General features: G+C 39.7%; 1 protein-coding gene across 4 annotated transcripts; it reads left to right on the top strand.

Annotated features, from left to right (window-relative positions):
• Positions 1-1,730: 1,730 nt before the first annotated feature.
• septin6 (septin 6) lies at positions 1,731-19,225 on the top strand. 4 transcript variants are annotated; one of them, XM_085373315.1, is made up of 11 exons: positions 1,731-1,799; positions 3,488-3,602; positions 6,223-6,418; positions 7,720-7,906; positions 9,570-9,731; positions 10,479-10,575; positions 11,618-11,786; positions 12,016-12,148; positions 12,247-12,437; positions 13,498-13,544; positions 15,454-17,120. In XM_085373315.1, the coding sequence occupies exons 1-10, from the start codon at positions 1,770-1,772 to the stop codon at positions 13,499-13,501; spliced, it is 1,284 nt and encodes a 427-aa protein (XP_085229441.1). In that variant the 5' UTR covers positions 1,731-1,769; the 3' UTR covers positions 13,502-13,544; positions 15,454-17,120. The 4 variants fall into 4 exon arrangements, with proteins under 4 accessions (XP_085229441.1, XP_085229432.1, XP_085229424.1 ...); XM_085373306.1 differs by lacking the exons at positions 13,498-13,544; positions 15,454-17,120 and adding an exon at positions 18,485-19,225; XM_085373298.1 differs by lacking the exons at positions 13,498-13,544; positions 15,454-17,120 and adding an exon at positions 17,872-17,929.
• Positions 19,226-24,744: the final 5,519 nt, after the last annotated feature.

The following is a 24,744-nucleotide window of genomic DNA, read 5'->3' on the forward strand; positions in this document are numbered from 1 at the left end:
TCAAACCAAAACAAATAAAAGTCTGCAAAATAGAATGAATTTGGAAAGTAAAGCACTGAAAGGAAAGACCAAAACAAATTGGTAAAACTAGTCAATTTATTTTAGCTCAGTGTAATGAAAACAGTGAGGCCTGCTGTGATGTACAGTTTGGAGATGTTAGCAAAGGAGGTGTCAGGGTTATTTTCCCCCCACTGGAAGTGATCTGGATGGACAGGACCAAATGAGTATATCAGAGGGACAGTTCAGATGGAACAATAGAGTCAAAGTTATAAGGCTGAGACGGTTTGGATACTTGCAGAGGGTTGGTTTGACAGGGGAGCATGACAGGGATACTGAGATTGTTGTGGTGGTCTTTAAAAGGGAGCAGCACAAAGAGAAAACACTTTGGGACAATTTGTTATTTACATTAAATTTCAAGTAACTGCATAGCTCGGGCGGACCCTTTTAACCATATGATTGAAAAACAAACTCAAATCATTTTCCCAATCAAAATAAAGAGTGCTGCCTCCTAGCGGCTTTTCTTTTTAAAGGAAAAAAAAGAATTTGTTTGATAAAGTAGAAATAATATAGCATCGATTAACATTAGATGTAGTGTTCACGGGTAAACTCATTAAGGAAATGAGTGAATCCTTGTCTCCAGTTTATGCAAATACATACGAGTACAAACTGATGTTATTGGATGCCAAACAGCAACACGTAGTAGTAAGTTTAGTAAAGTTAAGCAAAACACTTCCACCATAACGAATAAAACTTCTGGTGAACAGAAAAGGTTGATTTTGAGGTAATCTTAAAACAAAAGGGAGATACAGAATCAAAATGTTGCTTTAGTGCGCTAACTAGCTAGCACGCTAGCTCACGTCATTGACAAAGCGTCTTCGCCATTTAATAAACTTACCGTCGCTGCTAATGAAGTCAACATTTGCTTTAACAGACCGTTAACACCAACATTACCTCAGTCCTCTGTGATAGTCGCCGCTAGCTGCTCCCAGATCACAAACTTGTTTTGGTACGAAAACTTGTACAGCTGCTACCGCGAATCGTTTTTAAATTCACGGTCCACCTCCCATTGGTCGATGTAGCACACATGACTTGAAATGGGCGTTACGCTAAAAAAATAAATATCTGCCAACAGAAATGCTTTAATATTGCTATCATATTTATATCATGCACGGCACATATTTATAATCATGTATTAATTAATGGTAAAACAACAATAACCCTAAATCAATTACGTATTTAGGAAATACAGCCCTGATCTTTATTTGGAATTCGTGTTAGTTCTCACGTAAAACCCATAAACATTACTTCCCGTGCTTACATACATCTCCTAAGTGTGTTTGACAGTGCTTAATTTTTTGAAGTTATATAAACACTTTAAAAAGTTTCCTTGACTGGTCGTTGCCGCGTTGGTTTTACCGTTTGTTCTTAACTGACACGAATGTGTCGTTTACTGACTGCAGATCGCCGTCTCTACCACCAGACGGAACCATGGCGACATCCTGAGGGGGTACAGTAAATAGTTTTATTTATATCGTTATTATTTTTACGAAGCAAAATTCTAAATAAATCATTTGGAGTATGCCTGTAGCTTATATTTGATAAGTAAGAAATACATAATATGGGTGCAGTTTTTAAAAATATCATATCTAAAAGTGCATTGGTTTGTGGTACATTCCTGCTAGGCCATCTTTCGGTGTAACGGTAACGGTGCAGCTTCCTTTGCTAAACAGAGCAGCAGAGGTTTCGTCCTCCGGCTAACAGCAGCTACTATGGCGTCAACCGAGATAGCAAGGCAAGCGGTAAGTAGCCTGTTTCACACTGGAATTCATGTATTTATCTTATATATTTTTGTTATGGATCAAGCGTTTCGCAGAAGAGTGTATAATTTCAAGCAGATTTACCCAGCCACCATCCGTTTTTCGTGGCTATTCCATCCAAATCCAGTGTACCGTGGCTTAATTAGATCAATTATAATTAGAGCTAATAGAAATCTGATTATGCGTCCCTAAACACGGTATAAAAACAAAATTTAACCAGATATCAAATTAAGGCCCAGCACTCAACAGTCGAAGCTCTCCGGTAGAATATTTTCATTTTGGTATGCTAACGCCTGCAGATTTCCTGTACTGGTAAAAACCTAAATTACCCTGTAAACGGAATTAACAGATTAAGACATTTAAAATTTAAAGTAACCGACTTATCTATTATCTCACATAAAAACGAGAGGCTGTTACAGAGCCATAGGTAGGCCATTCATTCTGAACGCCCCCATTTCGGCACGGCTACGATGCTCATTTCCGTTATGTTGTTTTATGCAAGACCCGTCAACTTTGTTTTCCGGGCGTTGTCTTGATGAATATTACGGACAAATAGATCGTAGGTCCTTGTAGACATTTGGCCGTGCAATGCACAAATCGTGGTCTAAGTTTGCCTTTTTTGGGAGGGGGCTTGGAAAGAAGCCGCGTAACCCAGAGGGAGGGCTGAGAATAGCAAGGTTTTACAGTTTGATATCCATATCTAGTGAATGGAAACCCGCTCACTGTGTGTAACTTGGCTGTGAGTGTCATGAAAAGCGGGAATGGTCTCAGGAATGTTGCACTTGCAGCTGAAGAGTATAGGGCTGGTTGTCCAGTTTTCCAAACACTCCCTCAGCTGTTTAAACCCAATTTCAGCCATCCAAATAATCCACAACTGTTTAGTGCCCTCAGCTTGCTCAGTTATTTTAAATTGAGTCTAAAACAGAGTGTTTTTCCTCCCAGAAATCTTCACCACATTGGACTGCAACAGTGTGTTATGTTAAGCCACATAATAGCTGGTTGTCTGAGGTTGAGATGGTTGAGATATTCTTTCTTTTGCCATATAATCTACATTTTTTGTTTTCCTGCAAAACGTAGGCTGCAGAAAGGAGGTTCACACTGATGGAGATGCTTACCAGCAGCCACACACCCACACACATATGTAACAACAGTGTTTTTACACTTGTTGTGTTTAGTGGTCCAGATACAGGTTGTCTATAAACAGTGTGATAGAGTGAATGGAAGTGAAATAGGCTCAGAAGAGGAAGTTTAAAAAAAAAACAAAAAACTCAGTGCCAGTAATGCTAATGCTTTTATCCGTTTTTCTTTTCTTTTTTTAATTTTTAAACAGTAAGCTTTTTTTTTCCAAATTTTTCTAAACGCTCTGTCTTGACACAAACAGCAGTACCTTTCCATATATGTACATTGTGGTTTCTAACTGTCTCGTCTGTGGAAGAAAGTCACAGCTCAGGAAGCAGGAAGTGAGTTAGCACTGCACCTGAACTCATTGTCAAAGACTAACGTGATCAAAAAATGGTCGAAGGCATGGTACGGTTTTATTTACACAGGACAGCTGTCGTTACGATGCATATTTCAGCACGTTAGAAGGAATCCTGCACGTGCTTACAGACGTGGAAGGCGTTTAGTGATCGAAAGGCACTGACTTGTTGCTTTATGTCTTTTGTTTTTAGGGTGAAGGAGCTCGTGCTGTCCCTCTATCGGGCCATGTCGGCTTTGACAGCATGCCTGACCAGCTGGTCAACAAGTCTGTCAACCACGGATTTTGCTTCAACATCCTCTGTGTTGGTGAGTGTGTCATGTGAGATTTCCTCTCTATGTCTTCAGGCACAATGTCTTTGCTTCAGTTCAAGTGTTTCCACAAGACAAAAAGCTGCTCAGTGTTTGACTCTCAGTTTCCTTTTTGCTTGCTTTGGTTACTGTAATGAGTAAGATGCTCTCAGTTCAGGAAAGTCAAGTGTCTGCTGGTGGTTATTTAATTTGAATATGCATGGCTGTTTAAAAAAAAAATGCAACACTGAATGCAGGATACAAGCCTTCTCCAGGATGTAGAGGACAGTCAGAAATGATGCCCTACAAGTTTAATTTTAGACTGGAGAACCAAGTCACATCAGCCTTATTAAGTGCTGGAAGTATTCAATTATGTGCACTCAGTTGCCAATTTATTAGCATCCCACTAAAACTAATCTAATACAGCCATTCAGCAGCCCTAGCTGAATGGAGAAAATAATGTTCAATTTATTTAGATGGCATTTTGTTGCAATTGTGGAGGTTATAGTATTTTTGTAAAGGCCTGTCATGTCTGGCAGTACTTGCACTCAGAAACAGGATCTGAATGTGCCATTATGTCAAACGTATTTGCATTTTCAGAACTCTGTATAGGCTCCTCTTGTTTGTCTTTTCCTTTTTATTTATATATTTATTTAATCCTTTCTATTATTGTTCAGGTTAGGCATGTGTAATATGTCAATGCCAGAGTTGACAGGCAGGAAGAAAAACAGTAAGTAATAAAATGGGAGAAAGGTGGAGGTTATAGTTTATGATACTGTATTTATAGAAATCAGAAGTATTCATATTATGTTTTTGTTTGAAAATACAAACATCTTTTCATTAGGGTTTCCGTTCTGGAACATGTTAAATGTCCAGAAAGCAATAAAATATGTGCAGAGCAGCACAGGAAGTAACATGAAAGATGAGTCTTAGCAGACTACAACATTCAAAAATACTCATCAGTCATCAGCTCGGCAGTGAGTTAGCAAAAACAAAAAAGGTAAACTGCAGTGGATGTAATAGCAGTAAAACAATGAGATCTTCTTTTGTGGGGGAACTTGCTTTGTGACTAACTTCAGCATTCTTGCTTGAATATTTAACTAAACATCTCTGATGGCAGAGCTATAACATTTAAAACCATAGAAAGCTGTGGGAACTCTGATAGTTCCCCTTAACCTTGAACACAATGTGTTTTTGTGATATGCTGCAAATTAGATTACGTTACATTACTACCCTCTGTTTATATATTTTAAACTAGACCTGTTATGCATTTGTCTCATATTTTCTACAGGTGCATGTTCATATTAAACCAGGCAAAGGTTTCAGATCATGAGATCACTGTATATACAAGTAATCCATGTCCATAAACTCTCGGCTCTTTACAATGTCACTTAAAGGGGATATCTGTAATGTGGTTATCTCGGGCACACAGCCCATCTGCTGTTCAAACCTGCTGTTTTTTTTCTTGCAAGGGGCAAACAATCAGAAGGGGGGTGGCTTAAAGGGAACATGGGAGGAGTTAAAAAGATTTAATACAGACAAAGAATAAACTGAGGGATTACTCTAAACTGTTAACATGCAAAGATACTCTAGTAAAGTGCAAGAATGAACATATGGGCCTGGAAATGAGCAGAATATGTCCACTTAAGACTTTTTGATGATGAAATGATTGGTGGGCACGAGCGACAGGCTTTTGAGTTTCCTCCGAGCTAAACACATCCTCTAGATTCTATTTATACTCGGGAGTGGAGTGAAATGTGTGTTTTTTCTCATAATGTTACTTTTTAATGCTTTTTGACTGCCAGTTTTTCCAAATAATCTATAAAAACATTAGTACAATCCAATCAAAATATGGATGCAAAGACAATGCTGCAGAAAAACCAGTTTTGTTCCAAACTGTAAGCACTGCTGTATGACTCAAGCAAAAATGTGACGATGTGTGCCTCAAAGATGACTGGTATGTCTGCAGAATGTTTCTGTTGTGTTATTTTTGACCTTTACTTCACACATTGACCCATCCTGTCCTTTCTATGTGTTCTTCACTTTCTTCAAACAAGATGCAAAATTTTAACTGTTGTGAACTGAGCTTTGCTCAGAAAGATGTGTCTGTGTGCTTGTGCTATCAGAGAAAAATAGGGATGTTGTAAGATGTCCCACAAAAATGGGCTAACATGGTTGGACTGTAGGTCAGGCTATAATGAATAAAAATAGATTTTCTTACAGATGGAGCTCAGTATCTGAGTCATCTAACAGTAAATGGATGTCAGTACATTACATAGCAGCTACTGCTGCTGTTTTTGTGGCTTTAAGCATTTGAGAGTAATACACTCTGTTTTAAGCATATTCAATACGCTGTTTTTAATGTACTCTAACATTATCAGGCACCATTTTTTTTTCTTTTTGCTTGAGTTACACAACTGTAGTGTCAGAGAGAGTGGCTTGAGCTGAAATATATCAAAAGCTGATCAAAGAAAAGGGCCTGTCATTAAATTCCTTTTGGTTTGGGAGTTTTTTCCAGTTAGTGAAATAATAGCAACTGCCCTGTAAGTAAAGATGAAGAGGTCCTTTTTATGTGATTTGAATGATGTAATTGTAAGATGAAGATAGTAACTTGATGTATTTTCTGTTTGTTGTGCAGGTGAGACGGGTTTGGGTAAGTCCACTCTGATGGACACGCTGTTCAACACCAAGTTTGAAGGTGAGCCCACCCAGCACAACCAGCCGGGAGTCACACTCAAGTCCAACACCTATGAACTTCAGGAGAGCAACGTGCGCCTCAAACTCACTGTTGTCAACACCGTGGGCTTTGGAGACCAGATCAATAAAGAAGACAGGTAAGTCAGCCACTCTTAGCTGCTTCATCTTTGAGAGAGGGCGACGTCAAACTCCAGAACTTTCTTTTATTTGGATCTTTCAGTGGGAGCAATATACATCCCAGACAAACCTGACATCTTGGGAGTACTTAAAGCCTCTCCGCAGCTTATGTGTCATTCGTTGCTTAACTTTCTTTCATCAGATGTCTAAAGTGAAGTAGTTTCCTCATCAGTTTTGGGAAACAGAAATTAAGATGTAGCTGCTTTCCTGTCTGGCATGAGAAGCAAATCACAGCCTTAGGATATGACACTTAAGCTGCTGTGTACACCCACGATTTTGTTACCAAACCTTAAGTGTGATGCAGAGGGTAAGTTGAGGAAGAGGAGGAGACTGTGTGAACTTTGTAAGCTCTGTACAATGGGAATCCTGCAATTGTTGGAAATCCCAGGGGAAGTAACATGGGGTTAAACTATCTTATACACTGCTGCAGGCAGAATATCCTATACTTTCTACATAAGCTGTGGGGGTTTTTTCACAGTGTTTATGGGTCTGTTTTCTGGAAAGAGTGGATGCCTTTTGAAGCTTCCTGTAGTCCTCAATAAACCGGCCAACATCTTTCTCTTTTGTTCATTTTCTCTCGCATGTGTCATTGCAGATAAGATTGAATTAGTTATTGGATAAATCAAATACTCTAAAACTACAAACATCAAGAATCTGACCTGGCATGAGTATAAAGTATGACTTGAAATCTCCCTGCTTTAGACTAAACCTCCTCAGATAAGACGGTCTGTCCTAACACACAGCAAAATTGATCATTGCTTCTGTAAAGTTAGTTAAAAATTAATCATGTTTACCAGGTAGTTGCTCTCACATGTTCTGACTGCAGGCGTCTTCACACATGCACTGCAGCCCTAAAGTTTTGTTGAAATTACCATGAGGAGAAACATGTGACAACTCAAATCTCCCAATCTGATCGGACTCTTTTTGTAGTGGACTTTTACTCTGCTAGGTTCCTTGCAGATTGTTGGATAATGATTATAATAAAAGTATAAGAGATGTTCCTACATGATTTTCCCAGAGGAGACAAAGTCTTTAGAACTCACAGTTGTCTTCTGTGTTGCTATACTCTCAGTATACTTTCGGGCCTTCCACAGATAACAGTGACTCTAGTGCTGCAATGATTCGCTGATATCCTGAATATTAATACCTTACTATTTAGATAAGAAATGTAGCTTATATTTGAAAAAAATGCTTAATATTTGCTGGTTTCAGATGCTGTGGTGTGTTGAAAAAATCTTCTCTGTCTCTCATCTTTTAACAGCTACAAGTCCATTGTGGAGTTTATTGATGCCCAGTTTGAAGCATATCTACAGGAAGAGCTGAAAATCAAGCGCACGCTACACAGCTACCACGACACCCGCATCCATGCGTGCCTGTACTTCATCGCTCCAACGGGACACTCGCTCAAATCGCTGGATCTGGTGACCATGAAAAAACTTGATAGCAAGGTCAGCTTCACTTCACTGAGTGTCATCTTTAGTTGTTTTTGTGTCAAAGAGTCCACTAGAAGATGTTTAGGATTGTTTCTATTATGTAACAGTTGTGCTGCAGCTGAATGATCTTACAGAATATCTGTTTATTGAGTAGCGTGTCATAGATATGCTGTAGGTATGTGCTCTGACACTGCATGACTGTGTCATTGAATCTGCCTTCTTCAGTCATAGGCCATAAACCCTTTCCATCTGCTTGAATGTAAATTGGCTCGGGCTTGTTGCTGCGTCGGTGTAGGTCAGCTGTGAAATGCAGTCTGCTCAGTGACTGAAGCCTGGTTTTTGTGAGGTCCTTTCCCATCAGCTTATTTGCATGGCCCTCATGGCTTTTGCACAAAGAACCAGCCTAGCGTTTGCCAGAGCAGCTGTGCCCTCCAGCAAGCATTCACAGCAGCGTGATCTAGAGCAGAGCCTCCTCTGTTTACACGTTCACCTAGGAGCACATTCAAACAGCGCTCTGCTGAAGTGTCCTCGAGCTAGACTTTGAATCCTCACCAGACGAAGGGATGCACTAAGATATTTTTGTTCACATGACCCGGAGCATCCCTTGCTTTTAGTGAAAGGGGCCCACATTCAAATAATAATAAATAAAATCAGGGGTTGTGTGGGCTGACACAGCACTGTAAAATAGTTGTGTAGGAGTGAAATGTTATTTTCCACCTGTCAGCTGTAATTTATATACGACGGTGATTGTGCCTGTTTTTCCCCACCTCCCTAGAATTATCACTGTTTGGGTAACATATATGTCCACGGTTGGAGAAACTTTCTGTGATCTGAGACATAACACGAAAGCTTTCACTTTCTGTGCTGCTTTTACTATTTTTATCTCTGTACTTAAGATTATGTTTCTGTCCTCTCTGAGGGGGAAGTATGAATCGAGATGATATTTTATAATTTATATATTAAAACCTATAGCCAGTGCATTTAATGTCAAAAAGATGCTTTCTTTGAACCTGGCTTTATCACATGAGTGGACAGCAAATTTGTTTTGACTTAAATCGAGTGTAAAAATCATGACCTTTTCACTAATTGATCTCCTGATTTGTGAGCAATGGAGATTCACATGTGATGAAAGAAGTTATTTTCATCGTTTCTGTATTCCTCTGTGGTATGTTCGTCTTAAATGAAACAGGCAGCATGTGATTAGTGCATTTTGTGCAGAAGAATCAAATGAAGCATCAAATTCACCCTTTTTATATAAAGGAAACCTGAGTTAAGTTGACAACCACAGTGATTCTGTTTATCTCTTGATTGGAGTTTTAGCTTTTGTCTGTATTGACTTTGCTTATACTCTCTGAATGTTAAAGCAAACAGTACCCCTATCATTTTTCACATTTTCTTTTAAATTACTACTGCAGTCTTTGGGAATATATGAGTGGAAGCCATGTATAAGAAAAAGTGTTATGCACTCTGTTCTTAAACTGTAATATTACTTAATTCTAGCTACAGCTTAAGAGTTTTTTTAATAAATCAACTACTTTCTAAATTTGGACTACAGAAGGGGAAAGGCTGTGAAACTAGCTGTGAAACTATATTTAGCTGAATGTCTGAAATATTTCACTTCACCTTATTGCGCTATTGTGATAACTACATGAATGCTCGCCTCATTTCTTAACTGCAGGTCAATATTATCCCAATCATCGCCAAGTCAGATGCTATCTCGAAGAGTGAGCTGGCCAAGTTCAAAATCAAAATCACCAGTGAGCTGGTCAGCAACGGAGTGCAGATCTACCAGTTCCCCACCGATGACGAATCCGTGGCCGAGATCAACTCCACCATGAACGTAAGGCTCATTTCTACTGTTGTGCGTTACACATTCAGCTAACCTAAGCAAAAGATCCACAGTTCAGTCATGGAGGGGGACACGAATGCCTTCAGGGTTGTGTCGGGAAGGGCATCTGGGATTAAAGAGTCTGCCAAATCAAACGTGTGGAGCTACCTGCTGTGGCGACCCTGTGTGACTAAGGGAGCAGACGGATGTAGCTACGCTGCTTAATTCTAATTTATTTTACCAGCGTAACAACTTGTGATGTGGAGTCGGGGCAGATTTTGTACGTGTCTCCTTAGTCTGTCAGGAAGCCGCTGTCGCAGCACGGCAGAGTGTTCAGTTCGCTCTGCAGGAAACCTGCAGTGTGGGAAAGGGCCTGTGTGCACTGACAGATAATTCAAGGCTCACTTAGATGTTTATTAGTCCTGATCTGTGCAAATTCCTTAACTATCCTTAACTGATTCTATTAAACTGCAGCCTCTCCTCTCATGTTTGCACAGCCTGACCTCAACTCTGTTCTGAGACATCATAAATCTTTATTGTAGTACTTGCTGTCTGGAAAAACAAGTTCTTAATGATCAGCTTGTGTAAGTTGAAATAATGGAATCGACGTACGCCGGCAGCACAAATACTTCTGGATTTCTTGGTAACAAAAAGGTGTTTGATTTATTTATTTACTTTGTGTGTGGAGAGAAGCTGTGGAGAATTTGCAGAGTGTGTGTTTGGCAGCACACCAACCGTGCTTTTCTTTACGCTTCACAGAGCCATTTGCCCTTTGCCGTGGTGGGGAGCACAGAGGAAGTCAAGATTGGGAACAAGATGGTGAAGGCCCGGCAGTACCCCTGGGGAACGGTGCAGGGTAAGCCCGGGTTACATCCTGCACAGGAAATGAGAGCATGCTCCTTCTCATCACAGCTGCTCTAGCCACTCCCTCCCCTTATATTTCTGCTCAACTCAAATAGCTGCTACAGACTAGCTGATAACCCGTTATATAACCTGCAGTTCCATCACTGCCATCACACTGTAAATCATTGCAGCACCAGCTTTTAGCCCATAAAGGAATTTTATGTCGCTTTTATTGACCTCCTTGATCAATGGTGTGGTTAATGTATGTGAAGTAGACAGAACTGTCAATACTTTAACTCCAGTTGCACTGATTTGCTCCTATGCCGTTTGTTACAGACACGTGCTTGCTGTTATTATCAAATGTGTATGCATGCATGTGGGCAGATGTTTATATGATTCGGTCTTATTCAACACACGCAGCTTAAATGCTTGCAGTATGACTGCTCTTCTCGTTTCTTGTTATGTCTACTTTATAATGCTATCAAACATAAAAAAACACCCTGAAGTCTTTATTTTAAAAACAACAACAATTTTCTGCTAAATTTGCTTTAATTTTGGTGTAATCCCTTTAGAAATTCTATCCTTTTATACAAGCAGCCATATGAGATGCATTTCCCACGATGTGTGTCTAATATTTATGTGGATTACATCAAAAAACCCCAAAGCTTAAAGTCAGCGTTTTTCCCATATCATTAATACTTCATTTAAAATTCAGTGTGCTGGATTGCTGCCAAAACAATGAAACCCACACCGCCGTTTTAATGCGAATGGCCTGCAGTGTATAATATTTATGACTGAAGAAGGCTTTTTATCAAACACTGGGTCTGTTTACCCCAGACTGTCTGCATGCATACTCACATGGTGTCACATGTCCTGAGGAGGCATGCAGCTCGGCTCAGTCCAGCACCAAAAATCAATACAGAAAACACAGGACATGAACACTGCCTTTTTATACTGCTGCAGTTTGTTTGATTTACTTTATACTGTAGCTTTAGCATGCGTTCTAGTTTGTTCTGTGAGACATGCACTAAGTCCCTGTGTTCTGTTTCTCACAGTGGAAAATGAGACTCACTGTGACTTTGTCAAACTGCGGGAAATGCTGATCAGAGTTAACATGGAGGACCTGCGAGAGCAGACTCACACGCGTCACTATGAACTCTATCGGAGATGTAAATTGGAGGAAATGGGGTTCAAGGACACGGATCCTGACAGCAAGCCCTTCAGGTAGCAGACTCCTTTATTGCAGCTGATTTTTGCATTCATCATCTTATTTCTACCCCCAACCTCCCATTTACTTTTTACACTTTGGGGGCCTGTAACTGTGAAAGTTTTCATAGTATGGAGGTTAAAATCTTGAATGGTTTTATAAAATATGCTAAATTTATCTTATAAGAGATTTGCTTTACTGTTTCTATTGCTCATATTTCTTCCCTCTGTCATTTTCCTCTGCCAGTCTGCAGGAAACATATGAAGCTAAGAGGAACGAGTTCATGGGAGAACTGCAAAAGAAGGAAGAAGAAATGAGGCAAATGTTTGTCCAAAGAGTTAAAGAGAAGGAGGCTGAGCTCAAAGAAGCAGAGAAAGAGGTAAGTATCAGCAGCATAACCAGTGTTTATGTGAGCCAGATATATTTCTGCTTTGTTTTTAAAACACAAAACAACTGTGTCTGTTTCTTGTCACGTAGCTGCACGAGAAATTCGACCGTCTGAAGAAACTCCACCAGGACGAGAAAAAGAAGCTGGAAGAAAAGAAGAAGACTCTGGACGATGAGGTCAACACATTCAAACAGAAAAAGACTGCTGCAGAGCTCTTGCAGAATCAAGCTCAGCAGGCAGGGGGCTCCACCACACTCAAGAGGGACAAAGAGAGGAAAAAGTGAGTATTGTTATCCCGCTCTGTGGCTTTACCCTCACAGGTGTACCATTGGCTGTGTGACTACAGGAAATGGAGTATGAAATGAATTTGGGAGGGTGTTGACAAGCCAGTGATAAAATAACTGACTTCAAGGTTTTATATCAGTATGTATTGGAACTGTCATATCAATATCTCAGTGGTTTATCTGCCACCACTGGTTAATAACCCACCGTGGATTTGTGTAATTTGATGCTAATCCATATTAGATTTGTATAGCTGACAGGCTCAGGCAAACCCTTATAAGCAGACTTTGACACTGCTCTTTAATTCACAGAGGCAGATGAATGTTCCAGTTTTCCCTCCATATAATAATAGAGATTGTAGTTAGTACTAAATTCCACGCTAAGTGAGCTGACTATAACTCATCGCCAGTGTGGAGAAATAAGAGGAGAAGAGAGGGGAGGGAGACTGGTGAAAATTACAATCTGTCCTCATCTAAATAGTTGAAAAGTAGCCAACTGTCAGCAGAGTTAGATGAATGAATTTCAGTCAGAAATCATTGCTCTGCAATTAAGCGCTGCTGCTGGTTCACCACAGAATCAAACGCTCTCAATACATGTGTGTAAACAACTTTACACACATGTGCCAATACTTTATACACTTTTCCAAATGCTTTGGTAATAGATCTGACATGCTTTTGCTTATACCACAAGTTTAGTGAGGCTGAGGCTGGTATTGCGTGTGCAGCCTGATGTGTTATTGACATTGTTGGTCCCTTCATGGTGCTAATCAACTCCTGGTTGTGTTAAAGCTGATGTGCCCGTTGGAAAAGGAAGAAGACACTTGCACTGAGAGGTTTCTTGTTGCTTTATTTCCTTCTTGCTAATTGATTTTCTTCACAGCCATTCTAATTTTCTTTTTTAGGCTCTGTCTCAAGGTCACAAATTAAATCTGACTAGCGGGGTCTAATAATCAAGTTCTTTTCAGTCTCCGGGAGACAGTTATTTATGATGAATGTTGTGTTTTGAATGTGTCCTGTGAGTGCATGTGTCACCTATGTTGCATCCGTAATGTTTTCCAGTTAACTCCTCCCACACTTGCTGCATGCTGCGTGAGGCACCTTTTCGGGTAAGACCCCCTTCTTGAGTTACACCGCCAACAGATGTGAAAAAAAATATATAAATATTAAAATTCTGAAGCTTCTGCAATTCGGGAATCATTATTAACTCCACCAGAACGGCCCTTTGTCACTGATTCATAGATTTTTATGACACTGGTTCTCTGGTTTGGTGGTCTCAGGATCACCTCTCAGCTTTTGATCATTTTCAGCTCGCACCGGGGCACTTTGCAGCTGAGTGTGAGCATCTAGCATCTCCAAATCTGAGGCCATGGTTCTCAGCTGGACATGGGTGGAGTGCCCACTCTGGGCAAAAGGGAGGAGTTGCTGTCCCAAGTGGGAGAGTTTTTGAGTATCTTGGGGTGTTGTTCACGAGTGAGGGGAGAATGGAACAGAAGACTGTCAAATTGGTGCGTGTCTGCAGCGATGCAGACACTTTACTTGGCTGTTGTAGTGAAGACAGTTGATCTACTTTCCCACCTTCATAGGACCACAAGCTGTATGTAGCAGCCAAGAGTGTCTGGATGTCTGGGAAGATGCAGCACAGAGTAGAGCTGCAACTCCTCTGTGTGGAAAGGAGCCAGTTGAAGTGGTTTGTGCTTCTGATCACAAGGCATTCTGGTCGCCGCATAGGAGATGTGTCTGAGTACTAATGGGAGGTAACCCAGAACATGCTGGAGAGATTATGTCTGTTGGATGGTTTGGGAACGCCCCTGCATCCCTACTGTAGCTAGAATTGTTGGCTGGGGAGAGGAATGTCTAGGCATCTTTCCTGAGAGTGCTGCCATCGTGACCCAGGCCCAGATTAACAGAACATTGATGGAGCTCGCAACATTTTATTTGACTTTGAAAAGGCAACATTTTCATTATCTGACATTTTGTACTTCAGACGATTGACTGATAAGTAGTACAAGTTAACCAGAAATGAAACTGAAGCATTAGTGGCTGTCAAACTGTGCAGCCAAATACTTCTCTGAATCTGAATATGTAAACACAATCTGAAGATTTATAAAGCTGTTAAATCTCCTCTAATTTGCATGGATTTAATTTGCCCATTTAAGTTATTTAAGCACGTCACTGTTTGAGAAATGGCTAATCCAAATGTAGCATTTTATTGCCACAGATTTGCAGTACTTCATGGAAACATCTGTGCCGATCCTATCCTTGAGTTGGCAGTGTTTACCGTCCTTCTGCCAGCTTCTAAATCAGCCACTTTATTAGATCCCCACCCATCCATTTGATGTACTGTTCCATCTGCCTCCCAAAAAGCACAACAGTCTCTTTTTCTCGTGGCCCTTCCCTGACTTTGCACAAAGACTCATTCAAGGCTGAACTGAAGAGTAACTGAAACTAACGGGTCACACCAGAGCAGCTAGCAGCCTCAGGGCCCTTCTCTGTTTACAGAGATGACATGTTTTGTTGATCAGCCAGAGCCATATGACGACCCCCACTCCCACCACCACCCCACCCCACTTTTGTGGATTCAAAAGCCAAATCCACAGAGGGACATGTTGTTAAGACTCAACCACTGGGGAGGGTAGAAGTGAATAAAGACATCTGTCTTGCAATCTGTAAACTCCACAAGCATTTCAGAGCTCTTAAAAAAGCTGGAAACAAGATGGTGTTTGACGAGCAAGGCTCGAGGAAGACAATAAGACCCGCTGTTTGAAACTCAAGGGAGGGAGGAAAACCTGAAAAGAAAGAAAAAGATTTATTTAACTGTCTGATTCAAACAAATAGACAGCTGTACTCACATCCTCACCTCTGCACTCAGTCCTTTTGAGTTGCCTTAAGAAGCATGTTTTCCCCGTCAGCGCCCCCTGATAACTAATGTTGATGTGATGTCACCTGTGTGAAACTGTCTTGTGATGATGTTTTAACTCCAAGAAAGCAATAACAGCCCTTCTCTCTTATTTCCAGCTAAGGATTCCTGTAGAAAAAGTGCTCCCTTGTGGCCATCCTGCTGTGAATGAGTTTCCAACCCCATCATCCTTTACAGTACCCCTTCCTCACCCTCACATTACCCCATAATCCAACCCTCCACATGCCCCTCCCTGCTCTGTGGAAGACGCTGGGCATTGCTATCAGTTTGACTTACTCTTTTGTTTTTTTCATGCTGAATGATGCTTGTCAGTTGTGTGGGTTGTACAAGCAATTATTCGGCTTCTCTTTTTATGCAAATTTACAAAATGCATTCCATGTTTGTTTTTTGTTTTTTTAATATTTAGTGACTTTTTGCATGATGTGAGCTTTTAAAAAGATATTAACATACATGACTACTGTAGTGATGGGCAGAAATGTACTGAGGCTAAATGGAAACATGCATTAAAACAATGGGACTGAAGCATGAAGGATGAGAAATCTGTTTTGGATTTCAGACTTTACAAGAATAGACTGTTATTAATATGAAGGCAGATTGACTGTGAGATTGAAGAAAAGCAGTAGACTTAGTAATGTTGTTTTTTTTAAACCGCCTCCATGAAACTGTGGTGTCTGAAATTGCTGCATTTCAAGAAAATGTCTTGCTGAAGAAAAGCACACTTCAAGTAGTTAATCATTGGGTTTCTGATAGGCTAATCACTTCTTGCTTATTTGGTGACACCTGTGGTTAAAGTGGTAACAGGAAGTAGAGTTTTGTGCTACAACAAGCACCTTCTTTTTTAGAAGTGCGACAGAAAAGCAGCCCGTGTCCGTTCTGTGTCCGTTATTGTGCAGCCAAAAAACCTTGTCTTGATGTAGATATTTAAAATCTGTCAATTTGTCTCATGTTATGTTGTTCAAATTGTTAGCAGGGAGTAAAGTTGCTTCTCTTGTAGATAAAATTTTGATTAGTCTCCTTTGATTAATCTCCTTCACAATAAAAGCCACCGTGTGCTTTCATCATACACTGTATATAAAAGATAGGTGTATCTTCAGGATTTAAAATGTAAAGTCAAAGCGAAAGTGGATTACGTCTGCATTCTTTTCAATGGCCATTAGGGGGCAGTTCCTCTGCTGATAAAAAGAAGTATAATTGCATAAATGTTTAATACCTCAATAAAAACATTCTCTACGAGTTTACGGTATAAATCACAATATAGGTTAAGTGAGATCTACTTTAGGGCAACAAATTATTACTGTATGAGCGTTGCAGTTTCTTGCGATTGCTAGTTTCCAAATTCCAATCCCAGTTCTTGTGGGCGGGGCTTTACAAACCACTGATGTCACAGCAGCTATGGCTCTCTTTTATATACAGTCTATAATTTTAGTAAGTGAAGTTTTGTTTGTTTGTTTGTTTTTATGTGAAGCTTCAGCAATACAAGAGTCAACAACTCAGCTGTAACTAGATAAAATTCATACTGTATTACAGTTTCTTGCTTGTAAAAGCAGTTTGAATGATAAGAAAGGTGCTTCCCGGCACTGTAAATTAATTGCAGAATGTAACCACATTACATTGTTTTTCTTTAAGAATTATAAAGACATTTTAAACAATAAAAAATAAAATGGAGATTTACTTTCTTAATGTCCCCTTGCTGATGTTGTTTCTCTTCAGCCTCATGCATGAACAGATGTGAGCCTCCTCTCTTTGCCACTTCTCCCATACCTCATTCATCATCATGTGTTTTGTGCATCGTTGTATTAGCTTTCACATTTGCACTTTTAATATTTTATACCTGAATGTGATGGTTTTTTACATACTATATATTAATGTTGTAAGTGCAATTGTAACTTTCTTTTTTCTTATTGTTCTCAATATGAAGGCACATTTTAAAAGTCAATCATCTTAATGTCAATTGTCCTGCAGGGACCAGTGTTATTTGTATCAGTGTTACGCATATATTAAAGAAAATTTTAATAAAATAAAGGCCAATTTTTCACCATATATTATACCTGTGAACATAATCATTGTCTATGACAAACATTACTTTATTTTTAGGAAATTAAATCAAGGTTTATTTAATAAATGGATGAAATAGTTATATTTCATTTATCAGGGGCTTACAGTGAACAAATGTTGGTGCCAGTAGGTTGTACTTGTGCAAGTTCATTGGCCAGCTGCTGTCCTAGCTTTGCTTAACATTTTTTATTGAAAGAAGATCTTTAGGTGTGTTTATTTCATGGCCCTCAGATCAAATAGGCGCCTGCTGACTTAGTTTATACTTTATTGTTCCACCACTTCAAGGTTCAGGGTTACTTTTATCACCTCTTGAAAGAGGGAATTGTCTTGGGTTGAAAGTACTCCTGCCTTAACTCACATAATTCCACATGATACCAGGGTCAAAGTACTTCAACAGAAGATCCTTTCCTTCCTCGCAATCCTCAGCTCATTGGTCTGTGTGGTTTCACTTTCCTTTGCAGTAATCCCTGGCTCTGCACTGAGTAGGTCCTCAGCCCTCAAGCTTTGCTAAGGGACCAGCCTTTGTGGGTACTGAGTACCTCAAATGTGACCAGAGGCTCTGTGGACCCCCCCTCCCCATCCCTGCAGGGTTTTCTTATACATTACCTGCTCTGCTATAATACGTGTTAACGTGCATGTGCTTCAATGCTGCTTTAAACTCACTTTGAGCAATCTAATCCACGATATGTTGCCTCTGCTTATGCTTACATGTTTACTTTTTGTGTTGTTGTGACTAATACCTTTTCCACTTCAGTTGTGATGGAGAAGACATGCACCTGTTCATTTATTTAAATTTCTGTGCACCTGAATGACCACAGACAAGTCGTGGGATCGTAACACGGGCTGTACCTTTTATTTCACTGTTTTAAAAAAATCATGGTGTGGACACAATATAATCGGGTGTTTTATGTCTATAGTGTATTGTTTGAATAACTATGATCACTAAGATTTAATTCAAAACCTAAAGTTTTTCTCTCCTTGATATGAATCGCACTTCTGAATCTTTTATTTGTAAGCGTGTCTGCTTTGGCTTCCTCCCTCTAACTGCCTGCTCTTTTCTCTTTGTCTCTTTAGCTTCTTTTAATCTGTCTTGACCACCTGAAGAGGGGATTGCAGCTTCAGCAAGAACTAAGCACCCTTTACCTCTTCCTGTTTTTCTCGCTGTATGAACCTTTTACTCTCCCCATTGCATCTCCTTTGGTTGAATACGGCCTTAATGTGGACTCGCATGGTATTTCTGACCACCTAAGGATGGTTAAAAGCTGGGCAGGTCAGGAACCGGGCACAATTTAAATCTGCTTTCATGTCTTAATGTATAGAGAGACTCTTTGTAGTTCATAGAAGTCGTCGGGTGGGACTCGCACACTTTTAGGACTCACAGAGGAAGTCATTATTTGACCTTTAGTTGAAATAAAATTGCTGTGACCTGCACTATGCACTCATCTGTTCAAGAGAATTCTCAACCCAGAGGCATTAGGATAAAATGAAAGTGAATCATCGAGACTTACTTTTAAACAAAAGAACAGAAGCACTTAATAAACCATGTGTAATGTGTTAAAGTGATACAGTATAATGAGGATGTCCTCTTCCCTTGTTTTCTGCACATCTAAATTAAGAGTCATAATCATGCAAGAGCCAAAGCAATGTTTATGGTGCCCATGTTTACATGTCACTGCTGAATACCATGGAGGTCACATGTCATGGCCTTTTACTACACATTGTGCTTTAATATTCACTTGCCTACTCTATATTTTGCATGCATCTCTCTCTCTCTCTTTTTCATTACTGCAGTGATCTTTGACCTGCTTGTTTTTAACCCTTAAATAACAAAGTTTTGCTATCTGTTTTCCTTCATTGCTGTTTTCTTCAAATCGGTGCATATAATTCATGTACATTTGCTCTGTCCTATGATTTCAGCTCCCATTTTGCCAAATGTTAGTATAAGACGGAGTTGAATTGAAACCCCAGATAGGAGTATTAAAAAAATACTCGAGCATTTATATAATTTATAAGGATATATTTTGTGTATCGAAGTGGAGACTTGTTGTTTATTACCTATGATCTTTGGACGTGACTCTGAGTGTAACATTTTGGTGTCAGGAATTGCCATACATTTTTTCTAGTATCAGTCATCACCTCTTGTAGTCAGAACCTCTCCCACACCTCAAATGATTCTGGATCTTACTTTAGTTTGATTCCATTGATGTACATTTTGAATAAAAAAGGTGATCCAAACATTTGACGCTTCTGTCTGTCATTTTCAACAGTGGCTCTAAAACTGATGCGATTAGCGCTGGCTGTCGCCTCGCAGCAAGACGGTGCTAGGTTCAAATCCAGCGCAGGGTCTTTCGTTGTAGAATGTAAATGTTCTCTCAGAGTTTTTTACATGGACTTAGGTTCATTGGTGATTCTAAATTGACTCGTCTCTAAGTGTTAGCTCTGTGACAGATTGATCACCTGACCAGGGTCTACCTCGCCTCTCGTCCCGTGACAGCTGGAGTAGGCTCCAGCCCTCTCTGTGACTCCTATTTGGATAACTGGAAGGAAATGGATAGATGGTTCTCAATCTGTGAGGCACAGACAAGTAGAGGAAAAAAAAAAAAAAGAAATTAAAATGAATGAAGGTTTTTTTTTTAAGGGAAAGTAAAATTGCACAATTTATTTAAACATATTTACTTATAAATGAATGAAACTAAACTACATCTTAGATGCCTTTTTAAGACAAATAACTGATACAAACTGGGTTTTGTGACATTAATGGTTTTTGTCTTTGTTATTTTCACTTTCTTTGATGACCACAGTCAAATCCTAAAGTTGTGTCTCTTCATAGGGTTCATCTGCTTCGAAGTCTTTCTCTGGATTTATTATATATATTTACGAGAGATATGTGGACAGAAATGTTCGATTTTAATTAAAGAAAACTTACATAGATGCAAAAACTAAGCCTAACTATTAGAGACAAATCTTTTTGCAAAGAATTGTTTCATTTATAAATTCTAAAACTGCTGTTAAACATATCTACTGTAACATTCCCAGGGCTATTATCAGGCCCTACATACACAATGATAGCAAATTATAATGTCACATTGTAAAATACTGGATGGAAGAATATAATTCAGAGGAAAATATTGCACTTTTCCCTGGTTTGCCTCACTTTATGACTTGTATTTATCAGCTACAGTTACCAATAGCTTTGCATATATAAGATGTTGTTATCACTGGTTGATTAGACCTCTATATTTAGTTGGGTGGAGCTTTGGTGGAAATGACATAAGCTAAATAAATTTAATGTCCCAAGACTTAACGTAATGGTAATACCCACTCTTACAGATGGAGAAGTTGTTCTGTCCCACTTTGTCCTGAAGGAGGCAGTGTAAGCAAAGATGTGCACATATAAAGAAAGAAAGAACCAGTATGTTTATTACTGATTATACTATGGATTAAATTATTTAATCTTTTTAAAATAGTTGACCACCTGCAGCATTGAATTGCTGCTCATTCCAGCTCACTACCTGCAAAACTGTGTTTTCTAAGGTCCTCCAAATCTGGAGATGACATGACAAAACCAACATGGAATGAGCCAACTACATTACAGTCTTAAGTTTTCAAGTTCATATTGGTCTTGCAGTTCTCGGAGAGGTGTGCCATCAACCCCAAATTCATTCTGCAACATAACAACAAATGAAAAATGCAACCGGAGTCAGAAAGAACTGTTTTCAGTATCAAGCAAAACAGGACTGGTTCATACAGTCTGACACAGAGCCACAGAGATCATGTCTGCATAATGGAGTCCATCCAGGATAATGTGAAGAGACAGAGGAGACAAGACAGACTAACTCCAGAGAAATGGCAAGTATAACTTCCTGTCAAGTACCTAAAGTTTGACTGCCTGCTATTGGTTGGACTTTATAAATTATTCATTTTGCACAATACTATAAATGTATTTTTTGCAATACTTATGTTTATCTATATGTCTAACATGGTGAATTTGGTTTTGCTTGTATCAACTGAACTATCTGAATGAAGAAGAGAGAATATTTATTCCCTCCCTGAATATTAAAAAATGTTTTAACTAGAAGACGTACAAAACTACAATTTCTATATAATACTCCTACTTACATAAATATGAAAAACACTAAAATTCTCATATTATTATTATCATATTGACTTATAATTACACACTTAGTCTTAACTATCAGTGGACAAAACAACATTAAAACCACACAGATAAAGCGAACAACGATAAATTAAGTCGGTGACACTCCTCGATGGCAGCTGTCTCCCTCGGGAGCAGCAAACACCCTGCAACACAGGAATAAAACCTGTGTAGCAGCTCCAAGAACAGGAGAAAGAGTCCAAAGTTTTGGCCAAGCTTAAAACTATGCACATCCTTATTTTATTCAGCGTCTTTGGTATAGTCAAGAATCCAGCAGAATCCTACTATTTTCCCTTACAATCCTTTGTTTTTAGCACTGATTCATTGATCACACACATGAAATTTATGACATAAACATTAGACCCAAACACTGATAGAAAGTCCACTGATATTTATTTCTTCCATGGTGCACACAGGTAAGTCAGTCCATCACACCTCACTGCTTTGTTGATCCTGGGATTGGTTGATGGCTGAAGCTCAAACAGGAAGAGTACATTGAGCATTCTCTCTCTCCCCTTAAGCAACAAAGCAGAGCTGAGACTTTGCTCCCTTACCTGGGATCACTTGTCTTGATTTGCAGAAGTTGGCAATTCTCAATTTTGTCTTGAAGGTAGGGAAAAACTTGTGTGTGAGTGTGGGCTGTATACTAATATGCGTGCTGTAGGTGGTACTGTCATCTTCAAGCGTCAGATGAGTCAGAGTAGCTGCACATCTCTCTTTTGCCTTCCCAGCAGCCTCAGTCCACATTTCCATACTTGTCGTTAGCATGGTTGTCCCTGCTGAGGCACAATGTCCCCTCTAATGGGACTTGAAACAGCTCTCTGGTTCACATCATCCCGTTCTGGAGCCACCTCTTCCTCCAGCAGCAGCTTGATATGTAGTTGCAGTCAGGGGTGTGGGCCCAGATGCTGTAGCATCTAATGATAGACTGGTAAATGGTTCGCTCTTGTCCTTTGTCTTCTTCTGTAGGGCTCTGAGGAGATTGTCAGCATGACCTTGCACAGGGCTGTTGTGGCCTCCATGTGCGCCTCACTGTCACAATCATCCCATTCGTGATGTCTGCTGAAGTCTGATCCTAGATGCTTCTAGAAGTTTATAGTTTGTTCCCCAGTCATGACTCCTGGCTTCTTTAATATGAGCTTCTGATCACAGTCAAAAGATTAATAGGGGCTGTACATTGGTGCTTGTCACTTAAACTGTGGGCATTTAAGGGACATATTGGGTGTAGCTGTCGGGTGTACTTTACTGTGGTAGAAAACTCTGCTGTGGAGGCGATCATGCTTTCTGATGAGTCAGCTTGTGGATATGAAACCTCCGGTGGCAGGCTGTGGTTGATAATGAATCACTGGAAGAGTCTGCAGGCACTGTGCGCTCCTCGTCATCTCTGCTAAATGGTGGGGGTGGAGGTGGAGTAGGTGTAGCCATTGAAGAGCCAGAGTCAGGGTCATGGTCCATTCTAATAGACTGAGGCTCTAACGAGAGATACAGACAAGAACTTTCTCTGACAAAGCTTCTCATACTTCCACATATTTAATGCTTTCAGGTGATTTTGTACATGTTTTTTCTCTTGTATTCTATCTCTTGAATTTCTGTCCTTGCAGAAATCCAGAATGTTTTATCCAAACACAAAAAGCCCTGATCACTATCCTATTCACATAAACCACATTTGGAGACAATCCAACTCTTGATTGGTATTTTTCTTTATCAGACTTGTTTCCCACGCTCACAAATGTCCAGTTTTGTCTATTTGACGGGCCTGATCTCTATTCTAGAGGCAATCATCACCACAAATCCAAAGTGTTTTTCACCATAATTTGATGGACAGTCAATTCAGCAAGGAGGAGCCGGTCTTCAATTACTCTCTTTCTTTGAAAAATATTCCCAGTGTTCCTGGAACACAGCATTTACTCATCCCTGAAATCACCTTTTGACCAGATGTGAACACAGAGAAACAATTGTTTTCCTGTTTCGTCCCCCTAAATTCTAACAGTTTATTTCAGATCTCTCGCCATTTGAGGACAATGTGCTCCATTCCTAGAAATCCCCATGGAGATGGTCTGGGGTCCAAATAGTCAGGCTCTCCATCTCTCAAATACATGAGGTTAGAGGCTGGAAAGCCTTCTTTCAAGATCAGTAAAAGCCAAGAGATCCCACCTCTGACACCAACCAAGCTCATTCTGGAAATCTGAAAGAAACTGAGACACACACAACCAGGTTGTCCTAAGTTGCATTTACCTTTGCAAAGAGATCAAACAGTAACAAGAAAAACAAAACAACAACAAAACATCGCGGCAGTCTGTATGACATTTGACAAAAACAAATGTATTAACACTGTGTATTAAAAAGTAATTTGTACATCAACATAGTGATCAAACTTTGAATCAAAGATTTCAAATTTAGACTCATAAATCCCTGTTCGAGGTTTTCAGACCAGTTCTTGTGTCATTTCCCTGTTTCACTTAGCAGACCGATCATCTGATGCATTAAATCATTACTTATTATTAATCTCTGTCTTCCTCCCGACTCCCAACCAGCTGTGGGAGATAACTGTCTGTCCCTGAGCCTGGTTCTGTGGGAGGTTAAAAGGATGCTTTTCCTTCCCAGTGTTGCCATGTGCTTGCTCATAGAAGGTCATTTGAGGCTGGGGGTTTTCTATTACAATATAAAGCACCTTAAGGCGATACATTAAATTAAATTGGAAGTCTCTCAGTTCCTGCGTGACTTTCAGATACTATTGATTATTCATTATTTTCCTTCCCAAAGGCCTTCTACTTGTTATTTGTCTTATACTAATTGTCCACTTTCCAGCCAAGTTTTCAGCTAATAAGTCTTTGGGAATCACCTTGTTTCTGCAAAACTACTAGTATAGGTAGCCTATGTCATAATGTTACATTTGACACTTCTGTAGATTAAACTAAATAAATGTAAACAAATCAAATGTTTTCTTCAGCCTGGTGAACTATTGCTTTTGAACACCATAAAAATTCCAAGAAAGTCTGGATCACTGGAAGCAAAATACAAAGAAATGAGAGGAGGCTCAAGACTGTGGCAAAGCACTGCAAACACAAACCACGAGAGCCTGTTTTGTACGCTACATGTGCTCTCTAATAATCAAACGCAATGCATTCTGGGGCAGTGCGGTGACAGACGCCATGATTTTGCTGTAGCTGGACCAGAA

The sequence above is a fragment of the Diplotaxodon limnothrissa genome, linkage group LG2 (genome assembly GCF_057381915.1).
Source record: "Diplotaxodon limnothrissa isolate DT_005_m linkage group LG2, D_limnothrissa_male_GT1.1, whole genome shotgun sequence".
NCBI lineage: Eukaryota > Metazoa > Chordata > Actinopteri > Cichliformes > Cichlidae > Diplotaxodon > Diplotaxodon limnothrissa.

Excerpts from the sequence above, each read along its gene's own strand:
- septin6 (XM_085373298.1), top strand. The coding sequence starts at position 1,770 with ATGGCGTCAACCGAGATAGCAAGGCAAGCG. Across the intron at positions 1,800-3,487 it reads CCGAGATAGCAAGGCAAGCG|GGTGAAGGAGCTCGTGCTGT; the intron begins GTAAGTAGCCTG and ends TTTTGTTTTTAG. Across the intron at positions 11,787-12,015 it reads CCTGACAGCAAGCCCTTCAG|TCTGCAGGAAACATATGAAG; the intron begins GTAGCAGACTCC and ends TTCCTCTGCCAG.